The 23413-nt window shown below is 35.6% G+C and overlaps 10 protein-coding genes across 10 annotated transcripts; 6 read left to right on the forward strand and 4 right to left on the reverse strand.

The window, feature by feature from the left end:
* The first annotated feature begins 2356 nt into the window (after positions 1–2356).
* On the forward strand, positions 2357–4788 carry EV154DRAFT_460180 (Noc2p family-domain-containing protein). Its single transcript, XM_051597510.1, has 4 exons — positions 2357–2495; positions 2576–2600; positions 2672–4475; positions 4556–4788. Exons 1-4 carry the CDS (start codon positions 2384–2386, stop codon positions 4667–4669), a joined length of 2055 nt encoding a protein of 684 aa, XP_051460448.1. The 5' UTR covers positions 2357–2383; the 3' UTR covers positions 4670–4788.
* Positions 4789–5248: 460 nt separating this feature from the next.
* On the forward strand, positions 5249–6649 carry EV154DRAFT_499967 (uncharacterized protein). The gene is made up of 5 exons (XM_051600538.1): positions 5249–5412; positions 5492–5851; positions 5936–6024; positions 6083–6379; positions 6445–6649. Exons 1-5 carry the CDS (start codon positions 5353–5355, stop codon positions 6458–6460), a joined length of 822 nt encoding a protein of 273 aa, XP_051460449.1. The 5' UTR covers positions 5249–5352; the 3' UTR covers positions 6461–6649.
* A 27-nt stretch (positions 6650–6676) lies between these two features.
* On the forward strand, positions 6677–8231 carry EV154DRAFT_499974 (tetraspanin Tsp2). The gene is made up of 5 exons (XM_051600539.1): positions 6677–7134; positions 7216–7270; positions 7336–7386; positions 7467–7705; positions 7781–8231. The coding sequence occupies exons 1-5, from the start codon at positions 6781–6783 to the stop codon at positions 8111–8113; spliced, it is 1032 nt and encodes a 343-aa protein (XP_051460450.1). The 5' UTR covers positions 6677–6780; the 3' UTR covers positions 8114–8231.
* On the reverse strand, positions 8232–9568 carry EV154DRAFT_499984 (uncharacterized protein). The gene has a single exon (XM_051600540.1). It carries the CDS (start codon positions 9470–9472, stop codon positions 8351–8353), a length of 1122 nt encoding a protein of 373 aa, XP_051460451.1. The 5' UTR covers positions 9473–9568; the 3' UTR covers positions 8232–8350.
* A 134-nt stretch (positions 9569–9702) lies between these two features.
* EV154DRAFT_536814 (uncharacterized protein) lies at positions 9703–11714 on the reverse strand (the record flags this gene model as incomplete). Its single annotated transcript, XM_051604166.1, has 5 exons — positions 9703–9891; positions 9992–10753; positions 11014–11193; positions 11285–11571; positions 11633–11714. The coding sequence occupies 5 exons, from the start codon at positions 11712–11714 to the stop codon at positions 9703–9705; spliced, it is 1500 nt and encodes a 499-aa protein (XP_051460452.1).
* Positions 11715–13921: 2207 nt separating this feature from the next.
* EV154DRAFT_542610 (RNA polymerase, subunit omega/K/RPB6) lies at positions 13922–14759 on the reverse strand. Its single transcript, XM_051604529.1, has 4 exons — positions 14576–14759; positions 14471–14498; positions 14198–14385; positions 13922–14128 (listed from the first exon to the last, which is right to left on the reverse strand). The coding sequence occupies exons 1-4, from the start codon at positions 14611–14613 to the stop codon at positions 13969–13971; spliced, it is 414 nt and encodes a 137-aa protein (XP_051460453.1). The 5' UTR covers positions 14614–14759; the 3' UTR covers positions 13922–13968.
* A 225-nt stretch (positions 14760–14984) lies between these two features.
* EV154DRAFT_415937 (uncharacterized protein) lies at positions 14985–16236 on the forward strand (the record flags this gene model as incomplete). The annotated part of the gene is made up of 3 exons (XM_051595707.1): positions 14985–15452; positions 15521–15809; positions 15884–16236. The coding sequence occupies 3 exons, from the start codon at positions 14985–14987 to the stop codon at positions 16234–16236; spliced, it is 1110 nt and encodes a 369-aa protein (XP_051460454.1).
* A 100-nt stretch (positions 16237–16336) lies between these two features.
* On the reverse strand, positions 16337–16633 carry EV154DRAFT_416007 (uncharacterized protein; the record flags this gene model as incomplete). The annotated part of the gene is made up of 1 exon (XM_051595711.1): positions 16337–16633. One exon carries the CDS (start codon positions 16631–16633, stop codon positions 16337–16339), a length of 297 nt encoding a protein of 98 aa, XP_051460455.1.
* Positions 16634–16861: 228 nt separating this feature from the next.
* EV154DRAFT_499990 (peptidase M24, structural domain-containing protein) lies at positions 16862–18845 on the forward strand. The gene is made up of 5 exons (XM_051600541.1): positions 16862–17243; positions 17312–17682; positions 17765–18070; positions 18205–18364; positions 18446–18845. The coding sequence occupies exons 1-5, from the start codon at positions 17072–17074 to the stop codon at positions 18793–18795; spliced, it is 1359 nt and encodes a 452-aa protein (XP_051460456.1). The 5' UTR covers positions 16862–17071; the 3' UTR covers positions 18796–18845.
* Positions 18846–21542: 2697 nt separating this feature from the next.
* Positions 21543–23357, forward strand: EV154DRAFT_499996 (GPI-anchor transamidase precursor). Its single transcript, XM_051600542.1, has 5 exons — positions 21543–21888; positions 21972–22233; positions 22307–22599; positions 22662–22772; positions 22834–23357. Exons 1-5 carry the CDS (start codon positions 21763–21765, stop codon positions 23155–23157), a joined length of 1116 nt encoding a protein of 371 aa, XP_051460457.1. The 5' UTR covers positions 21543–21762; the 3' UTR covers positions 23158–23357.
* The last annotated feature ends 56 nt before the right edge of the window (positions 23358–23413 follow it).

The raw sequence follows: 23413 nt of genomic DNA on the forward strand, positions 1-23413 counted from the left end.
AACACAAGTAACATTCTAATCTAAAAGCTCTAGCAAATCGGGATACTTGAGAATATTATTTATAAACACAAATACAAATATAGGTGTTACAACTAGAAACCACTTTTTGGACAAAGTACATCACAAAAAGTCAAACTGAAAAAGTCTACCTATTTTGAAGTGCTAGAGAAAATCAATGTTTAGGAAAGTTTTTTTTTTTTAATATATTGTCGGTAAGAATATACGGAGCTTCAACAATTTTACATTAAAAATTGACAATTACAAATGTTATGGTTGCACCAGAAACTGGACCATCCAGCAAAAGACACCTGTTGTTTCTGGGAGCACCACTCTTAGAAGAGAATCTTTTTTTTTTGTTCTCTTTATGAATGTGAATGGGCTGCCAAACGTAAAAAAAAAAAAAAAAAAAAAAAAAAAAAAAATACAAAGCAAAAACAAATACAGATCATTCTTTTTCCAATTATACCTCACATGTCCTTTTTATTTTATTTTTTTGGTGAGAAAATGTCTCGGCATATCATGCGTTTTTTTGTCTGTTAGACCCAACAGTTCATTCTGCCCGATCAACACCTCTGTACTCCAATAAACTTTTTTTTTTCTCACAATATATAGCAGGGCAACGGTTTATACAATGATGAAATGACAGTTATGGAATACCATTTTCTAAAAAAACAAAAAAATAACTAATTGAATAAAACACCCTTTGGTTTCCTAGTTACATTACAAAAAAAAAAAAATTGGTATCTTTGTTATTCTTTTTAAAAATTCACGTTTGATAGCACATACTTGGAAAGATGGTCGTACGGTGAAACGCTTCTAATATTCTAAAAAGCTTTGCCCTATCTCCTTTACCTCACCCACATTGTGTAGTATATTATAGTTTTTATTGTTACTTTATATCTCTTATCTTAAAAATGCATCTTGTTCATATCAATCATGATATTAGTAAATATATTGTGTACACAGTGAATGCTTTATTAGGTTATCCATCTCATTATTGGTACATTTATCTTTTTCCTAAATAATATCATTTATAATACATAGGGTCCAAATAGTCAGATTTTTTAGAGTTCTGGAAAACCCTTGGTCAGCTCTTACCGATAGGTTGTACAAAGTAAAACATACTAACTACACCATCTATAGAATAAAAAAAAAAAAATTTAAACAGGAGACTTCAAAAAAACTTTTAAAAAAGCCCGCATCCGTTGTTAGGTAAGGTTCGTTTTTTATAAAAATCTTGCATGATCATCGAATTTTTTTTTTTTTTACATTGGGGAAATGGGTGCCTAGAAAAAAAGAACATTTGTAACAATGCTACAGCCGTTGTTACCCTTTTTTTTTTTATGAGCATGATTATTTAGCATTTTATTCGCTGTATATATAAAAAATGGTATTATTACAAAACTTTTATTGATTGAAATCTAGCCCCCCCCCCTCGCACGTTGATCCAAAAAGTTTTTTTTAATCGTTGATGAATGCAAAGGAGATAACCGTTTTTTATTTTTATAGCACAAAAAATAAATGCCTGTATTCCCAACATTTCGGTAAGCCACTAACTAGTCAACATGCTTTAAGGAATCAATAAAAACAAAGTTTAGATGCCATTGCCGCATAATTTAAGAGCTTTTTTTTTTTTAAAAAAAAACAAGTCAACTGTTATACGCTATCTAAAAATTCTATATCAGAACTATAAACTGATATGATATCTATTCTTTTGTACAAAAAAAAAAAAAAAAAAAAAGAACTGTGGTCCATTTGATTAAAATCATGTGCCCTTTGTTAAAAAGTTGCGTAACGTGCCTTGCGATTAGTGCATTGTAGAGTTCTAACCAGAAAGATGAACATGGAGTTAACTTCATTCTGCACGTTACTCATTTTTCCTTTGTTTTTATTTTAACGGGGATAGCTTGAATTTTCCCCGTTTGTTTACCAAACAATAAAAACAAGAAATCCTGATTGGAGAAGTAATCCAAAAGGAGAATAGTGTCATATTTTTAAGTAACAATTACAATGGTGACATTTTCCAGGACAAAAAAGTGTAAAATTTATCTTTATGGCTCACTATAACAGTAAAGGCTGATAGATAAACAAAAACCAAAAAAGTTGCGTTACATACCATTTGAATTGAAAAAAAAAAGAAAAAGAAAATGCTCCGTGAGAGAATTTTTCTAATGTGTGATTTTCTCTAATAAATGCAAGGCGATCCTGTCTTGTGTACACAGAGGGCAAAAAAAAAAACAATGACAGGAACAAGCCTCCCGACAAAAAAGTCACAATTTAAACGTCACAATTTTTTTGCTCTCTCTTCTTTTTTTGAAAATATCCCAAGTAACCTGTTTTTTTTTTTAAACAGACTTGATAAAAGATATAAAATTAATACTCAATGTCTCCTGCAGTTCAAAAGAGATCTAAAAATGCGAAGAAGCAACAATTAAAACCTCAAGGTAAAAAGATTGCCAAGATTGTTGAACAAGCTGCTGGAAAGGCCAAGAAGGGTAATGTGTCAAATTTTATGCAACCTTTAAAACAGTCATTAAACAACCCATTCTTCTTTTTTTTTTTTATATATGTATAGGTACCAAGAAGGCTGTTAAACAATTGTAAGACGACAATAAGAAGAAGAAAAAAAAGGCGTGGCTGCGATGAGCTAATTATTTTATTTATTTAATAGAAGTGAGGAGGAGGATTCACCCATGGAAGACGTTTCCGAAAGTGACGAGGACGATGTTTTTAAAAAGTTACAAAAGGTTATGGATAACGATGATTCTGAAGCTGACGAGGAAAAAGAAAATGACATTAGCGAAAAGGAAGAGGACGCAGAGAACAGTGACGATGAACTTCCCTCTGATTTTGAAAGAGAAATGGCCATGGATTCTGACGAAGAAGAGGTGGATGAGGATGATGATGATGAAGAGACACCCGATAAACTCAACAAAGATATTGACCAACACAAGAAGGAACTGGAAGAGTTAAAGGAACGTGATCCTGAATTTTACGAGTTTTTACAAAAGGAAGATGGTGATCTTTTGGGCTTTGGCGAATCTGATGATGGAGAGGATATGCCCGATGCCTCAGATGATGATGATGGTCAGGAATACAGCGATATGGAGGAGCCTGAGGAAACCATTGTAGATGATGTTCCTGTCTTGACCAAGGCCATGTTGAACGAATGGACTGCCGCTGTTAAATCTAATAACGATTTTAAGGCATTCAAGAAGATTTTGTCTGCTTTCAAAACTGCTGCCAGAATGTCTGAAGAAGACGATAAGATTACATTTTCCTACAAGATTGAAGATCCTACAGTCTTTTCCAAGGTGATTACCACCACACTTCGTCTTGCACCTGTTGTGTTTGCCCATCATTTGAAACCCAAGAAGGAAAATGGATCTCCTGTTACCTCTGGTAAATGGGCCTTCTTCAAATCCTATGTGAAATCATATCTCAACAATTTGCTTCATCTCTTAAGTAATTTGACTGATGCTGATATGCTTCGTATGACGATTCGTGAAGCTGAAAAGGCCACCAGTCTTTTTGTTTGTTTTGACCGTCTTGTCAAGGATTATCTCAAGACGCTTTTAAACTCTTGGTCTCACCTTGGTTCTGTCGATACTGTCCGTATGCAAGCTTTCTTGAGTATTAAATCTTTAGCTCTTGCTACTGTACCCGCCACCAAAGACACCAAGACCAAAGTGCAAGGTTACCTCGATCTCTGTCTCAAGAACGTTTACTTGACTTTTATCAAAAATTGTAAAAACACCAATCTCCATACTTTACCCGTGATCAATTTGATGCGTAATTTAGCTGTTCAACTTTACGGTATTAACCCCGTCTTGAGTTATCAACAAGGTTTTGTGTATATTCGTCAATTAGCCATTCATTTAAGACAAGCCATGAAGGTGCGTTCGACTAAGAATCATAATATGGTATACAACTGGCAATATATCCATTGTATTGATTTCTGGGCCGATGTTTTAAATGCATATGCTGTTCCTATGGTGGATGAAGATGGAGATGTGGTGGAAAGTCCCTTAAAGGCCTTGATCTACCCCTTAACACAAGTAGCTGTCGGTGTTATTCAATTGATCCCTACTGCTCAATTCTACCCTCTTCGTTTCCATGTGCTTCGTTCATTGAACTCTCTTATCCATAATACCAATGTGTTTGTTCCTCTCGCTACCTATGTATTGGAAGTTCTTGAAGGTACTGTGGCTATGGAAAAGGCCAAACAAAGCAGTGGTTTACCCACTGAATGGGATCTTGTGCTCAAGGTACACAAGAAGAGTATTCATGGTCGTATGTACCAAGATGAAGTTTTAGATCAATGTGCAAAGGCATTGAAGAGTTATTATAAAGAATATTCCCATCATATTTCTTTCCCTGAAATGGTGGATGCTGATATCATTGCTATCAAGCGTTTCGTCAAGCAATCCAAGAGTATAAAGGGAAAGGATAAGTTGAGCAAATTAGCAAAGGAGGTAAGAAAGAAGCCAAAAAAATAAAGAAGAAGGGCACATGTCTCTTGAATGTATAACTGACATTTTTATATCTTTTATAGCTTGAAGCTAAGGCTACTTTTGTTCGTCAACAACGTGCCAAGATTAACTTTAGCCCGGAAAATGAGGCTGAAGTCGAGAAATTCAATAAGGAATTAAAGGCCAAGATGACTTAGAAAAAAAAAATTCTCAACAACACACTATCATTCCATACACCTTAAAAAAAAGCACTCCCTCCACTGCAAACCCACATTTATATATATTTTTTACTTAGAGCCAATAAAAAATAAGAGAGAAAAAAGAAAAGTGTTATTTCATTTAGCTGTCAATGGAAATAATAATCTGCCAAAATTACTTTTTTTTTTAAAAGATAGCTCTCCCTTTTCAAAACTAAATATTAAAAAAAAAAAAAACTGTGTGGCTTTGTCCAGTTCTCCGGGTCAGAAGTGATTCAAGTTACTTGGTGTTCAAGCTGCGTATCCTTTAAAAAGTACACACTGTAACTCTAAATATTTTTATCTTTGTAATATATGTAGGCGCATAGAATTCGGACTATTAAATCCGTATTGCATGATTCACAAAAAAAAAAAAAAAATTGTTTCAGAGTGTAGTAAATGATATGTGGCTAATGCGATGTACAATGACACAGTGAGGCAATTTTAGAGTCGGTTAAAAGGTAAAAATCATAAGATACACAAGAAAAAAAAAATATATGTTGTCGTGACCTGGGATTATGATAGTTCTAGAGAGTAGGCAAAAAAAAAAAACCAAATATTTCATACATATATAAATTAATTTTTGATACTCCATCTAAATTTTTTCTTATTCTTTTCCCGGGTAACTTACTTTAAGCTCTTCAATGGCACCACCTTATACTTATCCTGTTGCGGGCATACTTTACTTTGTATCTCATCCACAGGTAAAACAAGGAATTTAACTGAAAAATAAAAAAAAATAAAAAAATCGATTTTTGCCCCTACTCACATAAAAAAAAATAGTTATGGGTGAAGACTATTTGTCCGTTTCTACTGACGCTCATCTTTGGTATACTCTCGTTGGTACTTTCCTTTGTATACCTCTTACCACTTCAAGCACATGCGTTAATTGTAGCAAAATGTCCCGTCTGGCTTGCGTGGACAGTTTCTGTTATTTTTGTGCTTTTGGAATCAGCCGTGTTCGATTTAATATTCTTTGCCATCTTGCTTCCCATCTTTCAAGACGCTTTATTTGACGCCACTTTAAAATCCAGAGGACTTGAACGTATGTTTACCAATCGTGTTGAAGTTGGCAACTTGCGCTTATGTTGTCGAGGTATTTCGTCCGGTCTTGCGCTTGTTTGGCTATTGATCTTGGCACAAGTAAGGGACATCCGAATGACCTTCAATTCGTGACTGCTGTACAGCTTTATATTTTTATCTAACATTTCCCTTTTGGATCATTAGATTCTGATTTTGATCATTACAGCGCCTTTACATTTAATACCTGTTGTAGGCACCTTTGTAGCTTGTTATATTAATGGATGGATTGCATGGTAAGATACAAAAAAAAGAGAAAGAGAAAGTAAGAGTTAACCAAAATGACGATGACAGCTGGGGACATCACCTTCATTATGATTTAGAGTTCAGAGGGTTCTCCGTGAGCGATTCCCGAAGTTTTGCTTGGAGACACAAGGCTGATTATTGTAATTTTGGCGTTGTGGCTGTTGCACTTGAATTGATTCCGTTATTTAATCTCATCTTTATGTGGACGAATGTGGTAGGAGCCGCACTTTATGTCGGTGATAAATATGAAAAGAATGAGCGAGAGATTGCCAAACGTAATCGTAACAGTACCGCATCGACTGAAATATTGATTCAACACCCTAGCATGCCTAGTAGTAAACAAGGGTACGGTTCATTGCGAGTTTAAGAAATAAAATCCCACTTATAAAAAAAAATTATTCTCCTTTTAGTTTTTATAATGTTTAGTTTTACCTAAATAAAAACTTTTTTTTTGACCATCTATGCTGAGTGTCATATATATATATATATACATAAAAAAGGAGCTCAATTATCAGCCAATCAAATAAACAGATGTCTACTTTTACTGGTATTTATGGCAACACTTTTTTTACTCCTCGGTTCCCCTTTATAAATAGGATGCGCTTGTGTACCTGGATCCTTTTTTTTTTTGCGCTAAAAATAAACACACTCGTTATTTTTTTTTTATCCTTCTTGATTTTCTTTTTTTTAATTCACTTCTTTCTTTCTCTCTCTCTTTTTTTTTTTTTTTTCTTCTTACTTAGAAAATGTCGAATAACTTCTTGTCTGTAAACAAGAATTCAACACCGTATGGTTCTTCCAGTCAAGCGAGTTCATCCGTGTCTTTACAGGACCTTCGACCTAATGGTAGCGGCAGAGCATCGCAAGGTGGGTCACCGCAACAATTCGATTCTTGGGAATCCATCCATCACCAAGACGATGAATTGCCAGAACCCGTGTTACCTTGGATGAAATCAGAATCACGTCAATCCATTGGCTCACGAAATTCAGTCGATACTACCAGTCTTCATGTGGTAAAGCGATATGCACCAGACCCAGCCATTAAGAAGAAGCAACGTTGGACAAAGCATAAATGGTGGTTGTTATTATCTAATTCACTGGTAATTTTTTTTTTTGTTTTTTTTTTGATTCATCTCAAAAAAAAAAGTACACCACTCTTTATCTAACACACCATCCTATAGTTGTTTTGTTATGGACTAGGCATCTTATTGCTTGCACTCTTGACCTTTTTCAAATGTAAGGGGAAAAAGAAAAGCGAATAATCAAAATTGACTGATTTAAAAAAAAAAAAAAAAAAATAGTTTATCTTCGTGCAGATGTGATTTTAGTAGGAGAACGAATGATTCTGAATCGTACAGTGGCTAAAATTTCGATTAAATCCCAACAACAAAAAAGACTGACTTTTTTTTTTTTTTTCTTTTTTTTTTCATAGTTATCCTCGCTACAGGTGTAATTTGTTTATTCACGTCGCTTGTAGGATATGCTGGTATTATGCTGAATAACCGAGGTATCTTATCCTTGTACAATCTTTTACTGTGGCCTAGTTTCGGAATGATCGCTGCCATTGGTTACACGGCCTACCGTAAAAACAAGTGGAATATCGAAGGCAAATTGTCCTACCAATGGCATTATGATTTAGATTCGGATGGTAGAGCCCGTATCCAAGCCAACGTAAGTTCGTTTCCTCATTAGTTTTTTACCCATAAAAAAGATCAATGTATTAACAAAAAAAAAACAAAAAAAAAGCTTCATTGTTGTGGATATAAATCGTTCACAGATTACCATGAGCGATCCAACAAATGTTTCCCTCGTACATTATTACCAGGTTGTAAATTCAAGTATCAAACATTTACCAAGGAAGCATTGACGATTACTTGGATTGTAGCCTTTTCAATGATCCCTGTGCATTTGTTTGTGTTGTTCTCAGCCTTATTATGCTCCAATCATATCAATCGTAAGTTTGGTAAGGGACTTCCCCCCAAGATTTATCGTTTGGATTATCAAGGGATTGTTGCGGGTACACCTACAGGTAGCTCACTTAATCTTCATAAAGATGGTTTACAGCAAAGAAATATCTAGTCCCCCCTTTTTTTTTTCTTCTCTCTATACCATCTAATTACATTTAAAGAATTTACATTTATTTATATATATATAAAAAAAAAAAGCATCATTTATTTCTTTGAAGACAAAAACAATAATTAAAAAAAAAACAAGAGTATATTTGAGGTTATAAAATGATAAAAAAAAAAGAGAAATATAAAGACAAAAATATGATAATTATTTATGGAGAGAGAGAGAGAGGGCTTTTTTTTTTTTTTATGCTGATCCTGCAGGTTCATCTACTGGAGAATGATTTTCCTCTTTCTTTTGTAATGCAGCCACTGGAACTGCAGAAACGGGTTCTTTCGAGATCAAATCATCTTCATCATCCTTCACCTCACCTTCTTCTTTTTCATCAACTTCACCTTCTTCTTGTTCTTCCTGATGGTGTTCATGTTTAACAGGTACATCTTCATTCGATTCTTCAATCAATTCATCCTCATCATCGTTCTCTCCTTCCTCCTTTTCATCAACCTTTTCTACCTTTGTTGTTGTTGTAGATGATGTAATAGGCGTGGCTGTTGTAGATGATGATGATGTTGTAGATGTCGTTGTTGCTGCTGCTGCTGCTGCTGCTGTTGTTGTGGGTGTTGTTGATGATGATGGTATAGCAGCAACCACGGGTTCAGACTGTGTTTCTTCCTTCATCTCAGTCTCCATTTCGGGTTGATTTCTTGGTTTCTTATGTTCATCATGGTCATGGTGTTGTAAGGATGATGCTGCTGCTCTCTTTTGTCCAAGTACGGGGTTACCCATACTTAATAAAACATCAGCAGCACTCTCATCGTAATCTTCATCCACAACATGTTGTCTTTGTTCAGGCAACAATGTGGTCTTCTTTTCAATAACCACAGGAGCTTCTTCATGCTGTTGCTGTTGTTGTTGTTGTTGTTGATGATGATGTTGTTGCTGTTGAAGCTGTTGATGTTGTTGATGTTGCTTGTAACGATGATCTATACTGTTATTACTGTTATTTCGAGGAGGTAAATTCGAATAAGAAGGTTCTTCATGTTTCATACGACTCGTAGAATAATCAGGTCTACTGTTATGGTTGGATCGAGGTGAGGCCGAAGATTCCATTTCCATAGGTCGTTGAGCAGGTGAGCGGTGTTCATAACGGTAACTTTCAGAATGACCTGTACGAGGGCTTAAACGATGATCGTTATATTGTTGGGGTGGAGCCAATGGATGCGAGGAAGTACGTGGTGAAGGACGCGAATGAGGTGAAGCGCTTAATGGAGCCACTTGCGCATTCACTGGGTTAGGAGATCGGGTTTCTTCCTTATAAGGTTGTCGCATCGTCATAGGAGGTAAGTTAGTAGGTCCTCCCTGGGCCATATGATGTTGTTGTTGTTGTTGTTGTTGTTGATGCTGTTGTTGTTGATGTTGTTGTTGTTGCTGTTGTTGCTGTTGTTGTTGTTGCTGTTGTTGCTGCTGTTGTTGCTGCTGTTGTTGTTGCTGTTGTTGTTGCTGTTGTTGTTGTTGCTGTTGCTGTTGTTGTTGTATTTGTTGCTGTTGTTGTATTTGTTGTTGTTGATGGTGCTGTCTTTCGTCATGAAGAATAGGATTCATTTGTGATCTATCAGAGGGAGTAGGAGCACGACCACCTCCAATATCAGGAATACGCACATCTTCACGCGACGCGTTATTATTAGTAGAGTGAGTAGGATATTGTGCATAAGGAGCAGGTGAACGACGACCTTGACCAGCAGGTGGAGGTCCTGGCATAGGAAGATCTCTAGCGGGGCCATTACTACCTTCATGGGGATTTAATCCGTGCTACAAGTAGATGTTTTTTAAAAAAAAAATAAGCAATGAGGAATATACATATATATATATATATAAAGGGTGACTTACGTTGACGGGTAGTTGAGGTGTAGAGACACGTTCTTCATTTAAACGTTGAGGGTTGCTACTATTGCTGCTACTGCCAGCGCCAATTTGGTAAGCAGACATGCTGATGGGAGGGCCAGAGGGACCTGATTGACTATAAGAGCCACCATTTAATGGTTGACCGTTATTTCCACTTTGATATTGACTGGGATTAACTACATCTTGAGGCACTGGAGCACTTCCGGCAACCTGAGATGATTGAACGTTTTGTGACTTTCTTAATAATTCCAGACGTTGCTTGATATGAGGATTGGAAGGGTCTAATTCGGCCGCTCTTTGATAAGCGTCCAAAGCATCCTGGACTTGATTGTTACAGGATTCATACAACGTACCTAAATCGTACCAAACTTCACTAATGTAAGGATTTAAACGAATGGCACGACTGTAGGCATCCAACGCATCACGGTATTGATTGATTTGGTAATATAAAACACCAATGGAGCACCAAAAAGTAGGGTTTCGAGCGTCACGGTAGACAGCTTGTTGATAGGCCTCGTAGGCCTTGTTGTAATTTTGTTCGGCCATGTAACAACGACCTAAAAGGTACCAGGATTGGGCATCGTTGCTATCAGATTTCAATGAGCGAGTTAAATATTGAATAGCCAATGCTTGATTACAAAATGACGTGTTTTGTTGATGGTATAACCAACCCAATTGTTGCAACACTTTTGCGTGATCAGGATTCTCTGCCAATACACGCTCATAGGCTTCCTTAGCCAATTCATACTAAGTCAAAAGAAGAAGAAAAAATAGTAATTTAATATTTTGTCCATCTCTCTCTTTCTTTCTCTTTTCGTATGATGCTAATTTACCTCTTTTTGTTGTTCGTAGACATGACCAGTTTGGAACCAAATATCAAATTCAGTTAAAGGCCTTGGTGGGTTATGAAGAATATAACGGAAACACTGTTATTTTTTGTGTATGTGTCAGTTACTCTCTATCACTCTTTTTTTTTTCATTTTTATGCTCTCATTCTATCTATCTACCTGAAGGGAAAGCTCGTATTTTTGTTGTTGCTTATAGATGATGCCAAGTCTAAAATAAATCTCATTTGCCTTTTCAAACTTTGGATCCATCTTCATCACAGCCGAAAAGGCTTCCTCTGCATGTTCTAATGAGCCATAACGATCGTACAAAATACCAATACCATACCAAAGCTTGGGGTCCTTTTTTTATATATATATATCATACGCGTAGTTTGTTAGTATAAGACGCAACAAACAATAATAATGATGATGTTATTTTTTTTTTTTTTACCTTGGGATTAGACAAATGGTACAGTGCTTGTTGATAGGCTTGATAGGCTTCTTGGAGATTGTCCATCATTAAATAACAATGACCCAAAGCAGCCCAGGTCTCACCGTTATTCTCTTGAATAGCTAGAATTCGCTTGAAATAGTCGACGGCTCTAGCGAATTGCTCTCGACCTCTACATAATGACGCGATCTGAGACAAGGCAAGCACCGAGTAAGGGTTGTGTCTGAGAGCGGATTCATAACAGCTCATGGCCTTATCATAATCAGTCATCATTTCTGCAAGATTACCTGTCATTTTTTTAAATGGTGAGTTACAAAAAAAGAAAAAAAGGCACATGAAGTAAGTTACCCATGGTCAACCATGTTTGTTCATTGACTTGAGCCAACTTTTGAGCTGCTGTAACTTGTTGCGGTGGTACAGTCGCTGCCATTGTCTATAAGTAAAGCGTGTGTTAAAAAAAAAGGCCGGGGGCTGTGTATATAAAAGAGCGTTATAAAGAAAAGAAAAAGAAAAAAAAAATAACGTGAAAAGGGTCAATCTTCCAACCCTGCGTACACGCAATAAATAAAAATGGGTGGTGGTTTTTTTTTTTTTTTTCGCAAGATTGTCCCATCTGGTTTTTTCTACGTCATTTTTTTTTCTTTTTTTTTTTTTCGATACGCGACTAAAATAGTAAATGAGTTACCTTCTTTAATATTGATTAGCGAAAAAGAAAGTTAAAAAAAAAGAGTGAAATAACAGAGATGGAAAGGGAAAAAAGAATTTGAACTTGAAGTCTTGTGTAAATTAGTAATTTTCTCTCGTTTTCTCTTCTTTGTTGTTTGATTTTTAATATCTTTTTTAAGAAAAAGGAAGAAGAGAGAAAAAAGAAGAAACAAGAAACACAAAAAAAAAAAAAAAAATTATTGAGGGTCCAGAGTCAAAATGCACAAAAAAAAAAAAAAAAAAAAAAAAAAAAAACCCAAATCCGCACGCCGTCTTAATTATTGCTTTCAGACACACATGGCAGCTCCCCCCGCAAACACACACACTCACCCCCCAAAAAAGGTGCCTCAGTCGGAGACTCAATTTACTTTTTTACTCCCCAAAAAAAAAAAACCTTCATTTCTTTTTTTGGGCTGTTTTACAACAAATCAGGAGCTTTGATGTCTGTACTCCCCGATCTATCCTGTACCCGCAATAACAAGGGAAATAAGCACTTACCACACTCTATCATACCTGATTCTATTTATCTCGCATGACCCTTTGGTTAAACAACCTTTTTTTTTTTCTTAAGAAGCAGTCATGCAAATCCAGCAACTTGGAATTAAAAAAATCATGCACTTTTATTAGCTTATTCTAGATGCTACAAGTGCGTCCCTCACTGCTTTCTCCGCCTCACTTCAGCACCACACTGTCCGATTGGTGATGGCGAGCGACACGTATTCGCTACTCAGCTATTTCTGACAGTAGGATGTAATATAAAAAACATCACACGTGAGCTCATTTATTATTTATATTACTGCTTACTTTACATCTTTTCAAAATTTTAGTTTATGAAAAGCGCTCTCGATTACCTAGTCTAATTGTAACTACAGAGAACGAGTTTGCATAAATGGCCTTTATAAATAGTATCACGCTTTTGCCTTCATATTACAAAACCTTTGGAGTTGGTACCTAGTGATCTCGTCTGTTCATAGAAGCTGGATAATTGCTGTCTAGTACAGTCTGATCCCCCCAAACCGGCCATCACCCCCTCCCCCGCTATAACTAGCCGCAGTCATAATATCGTTGATTTTCTGCCTGTAAAATACACATGGATTTATATTTTAGAATTTACCTGTGAAAGTGTACGTACTGAAAAAAGAAATAAAGAGAAAATAAGTGTGTGAACTGTTTTTTTATTTATACAATATATATATATACTAATGTCAGAGTCAGTTATCACATCAATAGATCTAAAATTGAAGACACATGATTGTTCCAGATTTTTACCAATGTGTGAACACCTGATGTTTAATACACACAAATAAGACTGGCGTCATTCATTCCCGGTGAGTAGATAGCGTGAATGCAAAGTGTCAGATATGGGGCTATCTCTGATAGAGTATTGATAACATGATCTAAAAAAAAAAAATTAAAGGGGAAAGTAAGGTGGGACCCGCATCATTTTTTTTTTCTCTGCAGCAAGACAAGGAAAAATCCGCCCTTTTTTTTTTTTTTTTTTATTCTTATTGATTAAATGTATTTGATATGAATCTAGAATGAGGTAAACAGTAAGGAGTAGCATAGACGCCATGAAATTAATCATTTAAATCCCCACGATAATTTATGGTTTAACCCTCGCTTTAAGAACAAACCATACAAGATTATCAGAAGAAAAAGACAATCAAAATACTAGGTCTCACGGATGTAAACGCACTTCCTGCATTCTATTAAACAATGAAAAAAAAAAATTACACTAGTATTAGTCAACACAACACTGTATTCCATCATCATCATTACTGTTTATTTTGCATGACCAAAACCCATGGCAACGCTCATCCTTATCCATGACAATTCTCATCTGTATTGACACTATAACCTGTATTCATGAAATACATGTAACCAACACGACAGAATACCCTTCCCTAAATAAACGTCTAGCTCTATTTTACCTTTTTTTTTCTTTTTTTTTTTTTTTATTTCCTTTTTTTTTTTCCTTTCTAATCTACAATCAAATCACGGACTTTCCAGTCTTCATAAGTACCATCTGGCATAAAACGACGAATAATCAATGGAATTTTCTTTTCTCTTAATTCTCTGTTGGCAATAGCAAGTGCGTCTGTTTCACCGTCAATTTCGATCATGACAGGTGCACTTAAACTTTTTGTTTTTGTTTTGTTATTTTTGTCAGAAAATAGCATGAGCTAAGCATGGATGAATGTCTTTTACCTGATTTGCAATGCTCTTGTACCGAGAATTCTAGCCTTTTCATATTTTGTCATGTAAGGTGTTGTTATACGTTCAGTACGTTCAGCGCTGTTTATCTCGGTTGGTACAGTACCCACACCTCCTGCCATCACATCATCTAAAATGGCCACTGATTCCCCTTGTTGCTCATCGTAAACAGGCTCTTCGACCTACTCGATTACAGTGTTAACATGTTTTCCATGTTTTTTTTTTTTCGTGTTTATTTCTCCTCCCCCACCCCAACTCATTGAATACCTCTTCTTCTTCATAATGATCGGAATAACTATAAGAGAGACGTGACTTAGTATGTGCAGCTCTATCTGATTCAACCAAACAATAAAAAAAGTGTGAATCATTTACTCGTTGAAATCTTGGGGTTCGTCGTCCTCGTAATCCATGGTAATATGTGTTTAGTGGGAGAGGTATCTATTCTAAAAACAATGATAACAATATATAAAAAAAAAAAAATTGATTTCGTCATTGTTCTAAGCGGTCACACCGCGCTGGGAAAAGAAAAAAAAAAGAATTACAATGCCGCCGCGCCTACGCAAAAAAAAAAAAAAAAAAAAAAAACTGTGAAAAGTTAGCATGACGAAATCAGGCCTCATTTTAATATTAAAGTAAAATTTTGTTTATCGGGTAGATAAGACATTATCATGATTGAGATAGCTGTACTACACTCTCCAAATTTATATATATAAAAATATAAATGATGTGTTTTAGACTGATAAAGTGTTTTCTTTTTTTCTATTCCCTTATCAAAAAAAATATGTTTCAACAACTTCCTCCCGGCAGCGCCATTATTTCAAATACCCCCATCGTTTCAAAATACGATTATAAACCAAGTCTAACTAAAGTGCCTGTGGAATACATCTTTATTGACAAGAACCATCAACTACGATCTAAAGCAAAGACATTGGACTTTATACCAACCTCACTTAAAGATATCCCGCCATTAAATCTATTTCTAGATGATGAACAAAAGAAAGCAAACGAAGATTTACACTTGACACTACAGCAATATCAACCTGTCGCCATGTATGATGACCCTTTTCGTGCTACTCATGGTGGAAAGTTAGTCTTGTGTGAATCACCTACACGAAAAGAGTGTAAAGACATTATGGATCATTATGCTCTGCTAGAACCATGGTTTGGAATGGAACAGGAATACGTCCTATTTGATCCAAAAACGAATAAACCTTTAGGCTGGCCAATGCATGGTGAACCTGAATCCCAGGTAGATATTCTTTTTTTTTTTCATTTGCATTCATGTCCCCCTTATTAATTTTTCATTCTTCTATCAAGGGTAAATATTATTGCGGTGTAGGTGCAGGTAAAATCTTTGGTAGAGATATCATTGAAGCCCATTATAGAGCATGTTTATATGCAGGCATCACCATATGCGGGTCAAATGCAGAGGTCACACCAGGTCAGCTAGAATATCAGATTGGACCATGCGTTGGCGTATCTATCGGGGATGAATTATGGGTGGCAAGGTACATTATGGAACGCGTAGCTGAAGATTTCGGTATAATTGTGTCGCTGCATCCAAAACCCATTTTAGGCGATTGGAATCCCACAGGCTGCCACACAAGTAAAATTTTAATTTTTTCAAGTACGGATAAAATATTAATCCCCCTTTGCTTTGCTTTATTTTTTTCTTGATAGATTTCTCCACAAAAGAAATGCGGTCAGTGGAGACGGGATTACAAGCAATAGATCAAGCAATTGAGAATATGAGTTGGAAGCATCTAGAACATATCCAGGTGTATGGTCAAGATAATCATTTAAGATTAACGGGAGAATATGAGACGGGTCACATTAGTGTATTTTCATACGGCGTCGGTAATCGTGGAGCATCCATCAGAATCCCTCGTAGAGTCGCACTAGAAGGAAAAGGTTACATGGAAGATCGTCGGCCTGCTTCGAATATAGATCCATATCTCGTCACTTCCATCATGATGAAATCATCTTTTAATTACAAGTCTCCGCTTGAGCAATCCATATCATGTATATTTTAATAATAAAAATCAAAATAAATAAAAAAAAAAATGGGGCTGAACCAGGTCTCCTTATTATAGTAATATATATTTATTATTGTATTATATTAGATGATCTTGACTAAGCACCGGTATTGGTAGGATCCTCGCTAGGAACAGGACCTAAACGTCTAGCGGTTGGATCATCAAAACCGTAAAGAGTATCAGGCTTGTTGGAAGAGCGCATAGCATCATTGGCAAACCCTTTGGGAACATTGGGATCCATATGTTGTCTTTCATGATGGTGATGATGGTCCTTCTTGTGGTCCTTATGCACTTCTTCCTTAAGCTCACCTTCCTTATGCTCACCTTCTGTATGTTCACCTTCCTTATGCTCAGCCTTATCCTTGTGATGTTTGAAGATACTAGAGAAATGCATTTTTTTGGTTTATGTGAGAAAAATAATAAGAAAAAAGAGGTTGAAAAGCATGGATGAAACATTGCTTTTTATATGCGAACGAAACAGAAGGTGTGACGAGGGTTTAAAAATTATAAGCGTGAAAAAAAAAAAACAAAAAAAAAGAAAATGAAAAAAGCTTGTCAGTTTGATGTTGTTGCCTTTAAAATTTAAAATACTGAAAGTTCAGTTTCTATGGCAACTCTTAGTGCCCATTTTTATTTTTTATTAATTTTTATATTTTTTTCGTGAAATTAAATGTACATTGCCTTCATCTTGACATTAAAGAGGAAATTTTTTATATTCCTCATGTTTTTACCGCCGTTTTAAAAAAAAAGTTTTTTTTAAATATGGGTAGGACTTTTATTTGAAAAAAAAAATCCTCTTTCTTCATTTGTCTTTACTTTCCCACGAAGAAAAATGTCTACCGAACAATACCGTCTCCCTACTCGCGGCAACGTCGAAAAAGTTTTGAGAAACTTTGAAGCCAAAGAAGGTCTTATTTATTTAACCGGACAAGTCGTTCTTGAAAGAGACGATACTGATGTTGAGCAACCTTTCCGTCAAGAATCCAACTTCTTCTACGTTACCGGTAAAGTAATAGATAGATAACCAAGAAATCCCAAAAAAATTAAACACATGATAAATTTTTTTTTTTAGGTGTTGCTGAACCCGACTTTCAATTGGTCATTGATATTGCCTCCAAGCGTATTCAATTGATTGCTCCCAACGTAGACCCTGATCACGTCATGTGGATGGGTTTACCCGACACCTTAGAAACTTTGGTTGAAAAGTATGACGTCGATGAAGCCATCTATGCTGACAAGTTGAACGATATCTTGGCCTCTGCTTCCATTGTCTATACTTTGCCCATCACAAAGACTGACAAGGTTCAAACCGCAAAATTATGTAACGCCCAACAAAGCAAGAATTTGCATACTGCCTTTGCTGAAGCTCGTGCCTACAAGGCTCAATGGGAAGTTGATATTATTCGTGAAGCAAACAGAATTTCTTCTTATGCCCATAACAAGGTAAAATAATATCATAAAAAGTTTAGCGTCTTTATAAAAATTGACTCGAATTTTTTTTTTTTTTTATTTTATTTTTTGACAGGTCATGGTTGCTTCTCATGTTGGTTCCACAGAAGCTAAATTATTTGCCAAATTCTTATACGAGTGTGCTTTCCACGATTCTTTCCAACAAGCTTACTACCCCATTGTTGGTGTCGGTAAGAACGCCGCGACCCTTCATTACAACAAGAACAATGCTCCCTTAAAGAACGCTAATGATTTGGTCTTGGTGGATGCTGGTTGTGAAGTCGATTGTTATGCCTCTGATATTACCAGATGTTTCCCTGTTGGCGGTAAGTTCTCTCCTGAAGCACGTACTATCTACACCATCGTACTTGACATGCAAAAGGTAAGCAATTTTTTTTCCCTTGTAACTGTTTGACTCCCCCATCCCCCCGGAGAGACAAATATGTCAACATATTTTAAAGGGAGCATAGAATTTCGGGTGAACCATTGACCTTTTTTTTTCTTCTTTCTCTTTAGGCTTGTCTTGATGCCTGTAAGGCTGGTGTCCCCTGGGAAACCATTCATAACATTGCCGCTGATGTTGCTACCGATGGTCTTTTAGCTTGTGGTATTCTTGTTGGTGATAAGAAAGATATCCAAGCAAACTATGTTACCGCTGCTTTCTTCCCTCACGGCAGTAAGTTTGTTATAAATTTGTGAAAAAAAAAAAAAAAAGTTAGCTTACGGAGGGAAGATTAATTGATATTTTCTAAAATAGTTGGACACATGCTTGGTCTTGATGTTCACGATCAAGGTGGTTACCCAGAAGGTACTGAACGTATCGATGCTCCTGGTATTCGTAACTTGCGTATGCGTCGTAACCTCGAAGCTGGCTTCGTCGTTACTGTCGAACCTGGTGTGTACTTCTGTGATTTCTTGATTGATCCTGTCATGAATGATCCCGTTACTGGCAAGTTCATCAACAAGGAAGCTTTAGATAAGTACAAGTCCGTTGGTGGTGTTCGTATTGAAGACAACATTCTTATTACCGAGGATGGTCACATTAACTTGACCACTGCCCCTAAGGAAATCGCCGAGGTCGAGGCCATGTGTGCTTCCGAATTCTAAATTTTATTTTTTGTTGAATAAAAAAAAAAAATTGTTGTATAAAAAAAAAATGTAATCTGTATACATTCAATAAAATTTATGCATCTAATTAAAAGTCGTGTAATAAAGGTGATGCATGTGAATTGTACATTTTAAATATATCACAAGTGTGCCAATGTTTCGTCTTTATTAACATCATCTAACGTAAAAAAAAAAAAAAAAAAAAAAAAAAAAAAAAAAAAAAAAAAAAAAAAAAAAAAAAAAAAAACGCGGGAGCAAATCAAGTGCACTTCGGCGAGACACAACCCGGTTATTTTTTTTTAAACTAATATACTAACGATTCTATTTCTATATATCGCCGCAATAAGAAAGTTTATCTGAGTCATTAGTGGGAACGAATGAAAAAGATCGAAAAGTGGAAATATAAGTGGAGATGACATACGATTCAAAAGACCTAGACATGTTTTACCAAATGGGTTTCTCGATTTACAGAGTTTGTATTATTATTTGGAAGGGACCAGCTTCTCTTTCCGAGTTACTATTACAAGATAAATCATGATGATCATCATCATAATGTTTGTATATTGAATTTACAAATAAAAACAACATCATCCATTGTCACGCGTTACCCGCACGTGTTTCACAATACAAACATTATCACCCCAGATTTTTTTTTTTTCTGTCTGGTCCTGCCTATAAATCACTAAATAGTAACGAAAAAACTTCCCTTTTGGTAAATGGGGGATATGGCCAGTGTAACAGGCTATAAGGGAATGTGACAAACTGTGGCACATATTTTCGATTTATTCCCATCGGAAAGCCCCTTTATGTGTCTGGGTGTCCGCTTCCCAGATTTGAGTTGTTTGTGTACACAAGATTATGTTTTTAATAAAACCTTAAATTTTATAATACAAATTATATGCACAGGTCCCAATGGAGACAAAACATAGCCTAAAATTTTATTTGTATTGATCCCAACAATCGAGGTTAATTGTAACATTATAATTCACAGGAGTCAGATAATAGTCGGTTTTGTGCTGCTAAGTAATGACGCAGTAACAGGATGATATGTTGGGCTGCATGCTTTTTTTTTTTATTGATGTATAAATAAAATGACGCATCACAACGAGTTAATAGGATGAATGAATCAATTATTGGAGTCATCGTAGTGTTTAGCTGTCTTGGTAATAAGAAGCATAAAGCAATCATTTGATAAAAGAAGTATTGTCTTATTTACATTAACTTGGTGCACGATTTCTTTATTGGTTTATGTTTTTGGCCTGGAAAGGTTTTTAGGAGGAGGTGGGATACGGAACTTATTGATGCGTCGTGGGTTCCATGTTCCTCTAATAGACTCTTGCTCTTCAGTCAACTCTTAAGGATGTACTTGTCCCTTTTTTCTTTTCAACTTTTTTTTTTTTTTTGGCTTTTTCACTTTGTTGCATTATCACACGTATTTCATTCTCCACCGCAAGCTTAGAGAAAGATTCATTCTTATTATTTGGTTAGAGACAACAATAGTTAGAGGACAGATTATTTAGGCAAAATAAATCTACCCCTATTCTTGTAGCATATAAACTTCGCTTCGCTGCGGGGATGCCAACCTACGCTTATAGACTTATATTGGTAAAGTCTAAATAAAAACGCTTGACCCGTTTTAAAATATTTAAAACCCAGTTCCTGTTTATGCAGCCTTAGGTTCTTCCCTATTCTTGGATACAAAGGCTTTGGGCTATTAATCTAATTCACAATGTTGCAACCAAAAGTAAAAAGGTCGATATAACTGAATACCAGTGTAGAAAAACGTTTTTAACACTCATTATTATTTAGCAATCAGCAACTTTTACTTTTTTTTTTTTCTATTTCTGAATGATGTCGACTTCTACCTTCTTTTATAAAACATAACCGACAACCGAATATGTCATAGCTACTGTTCATTCCATAACAACAGAACGACAATAAATGCTAATTGTCAACTTTTATTTTTTGCCAGCTATTGTGAATCTAGAAAACAATGTTGAAAGAAACTTACAAAGCGATCTCAGAAATCCTTATTTTAAATCAACATAACAGTGTCAGTAACGGGATAAGGACCAACATTTGCTAGCTGATAATTTTGACGACTTTACACATGCCACTGACTGCCCTGTCGTCTGATTAAGTGTATTTTAGAAGGATGAAAAGTGTTTGAAAGGATGAAAAGTCATAATCTCAAATGGTTGCTATCTGGTTCGGAAATGGTAAGGTATAAAACGAATTATTATCGATGTGCGTTCACAGTTTGATCATGTGCTTATGGTTGTCTTCTAATCTTGAAGAGGATTGACGATATCGTTTAAACCTGTCTTCGTTCATATAATCTTCTAACACTGCCTTCCCGAAAACCATTCAATCCAGTCTAATAAACATCTTGTAAGAGAGTTAAATGCAGTGTTCAGTATATCGACAATATATACACCGTATATGATGTATTTTGTTTTGAAAAAAAAATAGAATTTAGATTTGTCCTGATGCTGATAAATCTCATATTTTTTTCTGATGGGTTTATTAAGCCTAATGTTTAAAAACTTGACTTGGTTTTATAAATCAGCGTAATTGCTTATATCCTTCGAGTTCAAATAAATTTTAAACTCATGTAATTCTTGCAGTTTAGTATACACCAGCAAGATAAAGTTGTAAGTAAATAACATTGAAAAACTGTTTGTACAGGTATCGAAGAAGTATATCTAGTTGTCTTCAACTTGCATGGTAAATTTATCTCTTTTTCATTTCCATAAAGCCAGTCTTTGCTATTAATTTAAAGTTTTTATAAAAAAGCTGGCTCCAATAAAAGCCAATAAACACTTTTGCTGAATCGCAAACGCATTCTTCATCAATGTTTGGTGCCTTGGCGGGAGCTGAACACTGGTGAAATTTTTAAAAAAAAAGCAGCACACAGGTCCCGAAATAGCTTTTTCTCCTCCTTCATTAACCCTTAATACATGCACCATGGCAAGATGGAAATGGAGTTTGAGTTTGCTATTTATTTTAGCAATACAAGTTTTGTGCGATCAACAAGAACAAGTCGAAGGTTTTTTTAGTCAAAGTGGACATACGAATAACTGGGCCGTGTTAGCAAGTATATATGCATTGCTACGAAAATTCGACCTTCATTAACCAATGTTTTTTCAAAAAAAAAAAAAAAAAAAAAAAACTAGGTTTGTACTTCTCGATTCTGGTTCAATTACCGTCATGTGGCAAACACCTTATCCATGTACCGAACAGTAAAACGACTGGGTATACCCGATTCGAATATTATTCTGATGTTGGCCGATGATGTTTCTTGTAATCCTCGAAATAAATATCCTGCAACTGTATACAACAATGCGAATCGTTTATTAGACCTGTACGGTGATAATGTGGAAGTGGATTATAGAGGATATGAGGTTACTGTAGAGAACTTTATTCGTATGCTTACAGGTATAAAATGGGAGGGAAAATAAGGAATATATGGGCATTTGCGTTAACCCAAATGTATTTTTTTATATGGTAGGCCGTGTGTCTCCAGATACACCCCGTTCAAAGAGATTGTTATCAGACGATAGATCCAACATTTTGGTCTATATGACAGGGCATGGTGGGGATGAGTTTTTAAAATTCCAAGATGCTGAAGAAATCAGTGCCTACGATTTAGCTGATTCATTCAAGCAAATGTCTGAGAAAAAGAGATATAACGAAATTTTGTTCATGATTGATACTTGCCAAGCAAATACAATGTACAGTAAAATAAACTCTACGAACATTCTTGCAACTGGCAGTAGTAAATTAGACGAGAGCTCATACTCCGTAAGTGCATACCGGAAGATGTAAAAGCGTCATATCCACTAAAACATAATCCTTGTACACAGCATCATACAGATTATGATATCGGTGTTGCTGTTATTGACAGTTTTACTTATTACAATTTGGAGTTTCTGGAAAAAGTGGATCAAACAAGTGATAAGACCCTTCAAGAATTGGTAATAAGAAGAAAATAAAAATAGAAAAAAAAAGATCGACATACTAACATTCCCAGAATAGTTTGATACGTACGATCCGGTCAAAATTGCGTCTCATCCTGGTATTAGATCAGATTTGTTCAACAGACCATTGGATAAGGTCAAAGTAACCGACTTTTTTGGAAATGTTCAAAATGTAGAATTAACCAAGAGCAGATATCCGTTACTACAAGATGATAGTGTGGATGAAGAACCAATCTTTTTTGCCCCAAATAACACATTACCAGCCAAAGACCATCTTTTCCGTTCTTTTCTTGTTGAAAAGAGCTCAAAGTCGAGTACATTATTCGGCGTATTATCAGCACTCCTCATTGGATATGTCATTAGTGCAACCGTGATAATGTAAATACGGTCTGTGCATTATAACCCGTATAATAAACACATGGTTTTCCCTAATTATTCATCCCCCCCCCCTTTTCCCCCTTTGATACCCCTATTTAATCAACAACATGGCAATTATGAATCGTGGTTTTATATTATTTCTCTCCTTAAAGGCCGTACATCTGCATATCATTGTACAAACTTAAATTTTTGTAATAACAAGTGTGGTTTTTTTTTATATAAAATAATAGATAGGTAATAATTGTAAATAATATCATATT

This window comes from Mucor mucedo, assembly GCF_025094135.1.
Source record: "Mucor mucedo strain NRRL 3635 chromosome Unknown EV154scaffold_20, whole genome shotgun sequence".
Classification (NCBI taxonomy): Eukaryota; Fungi; Mucoromycota; class Mucoromycetes; order Mucorales; family Mucoraceae; genus Mucor; species Mucor mucedo.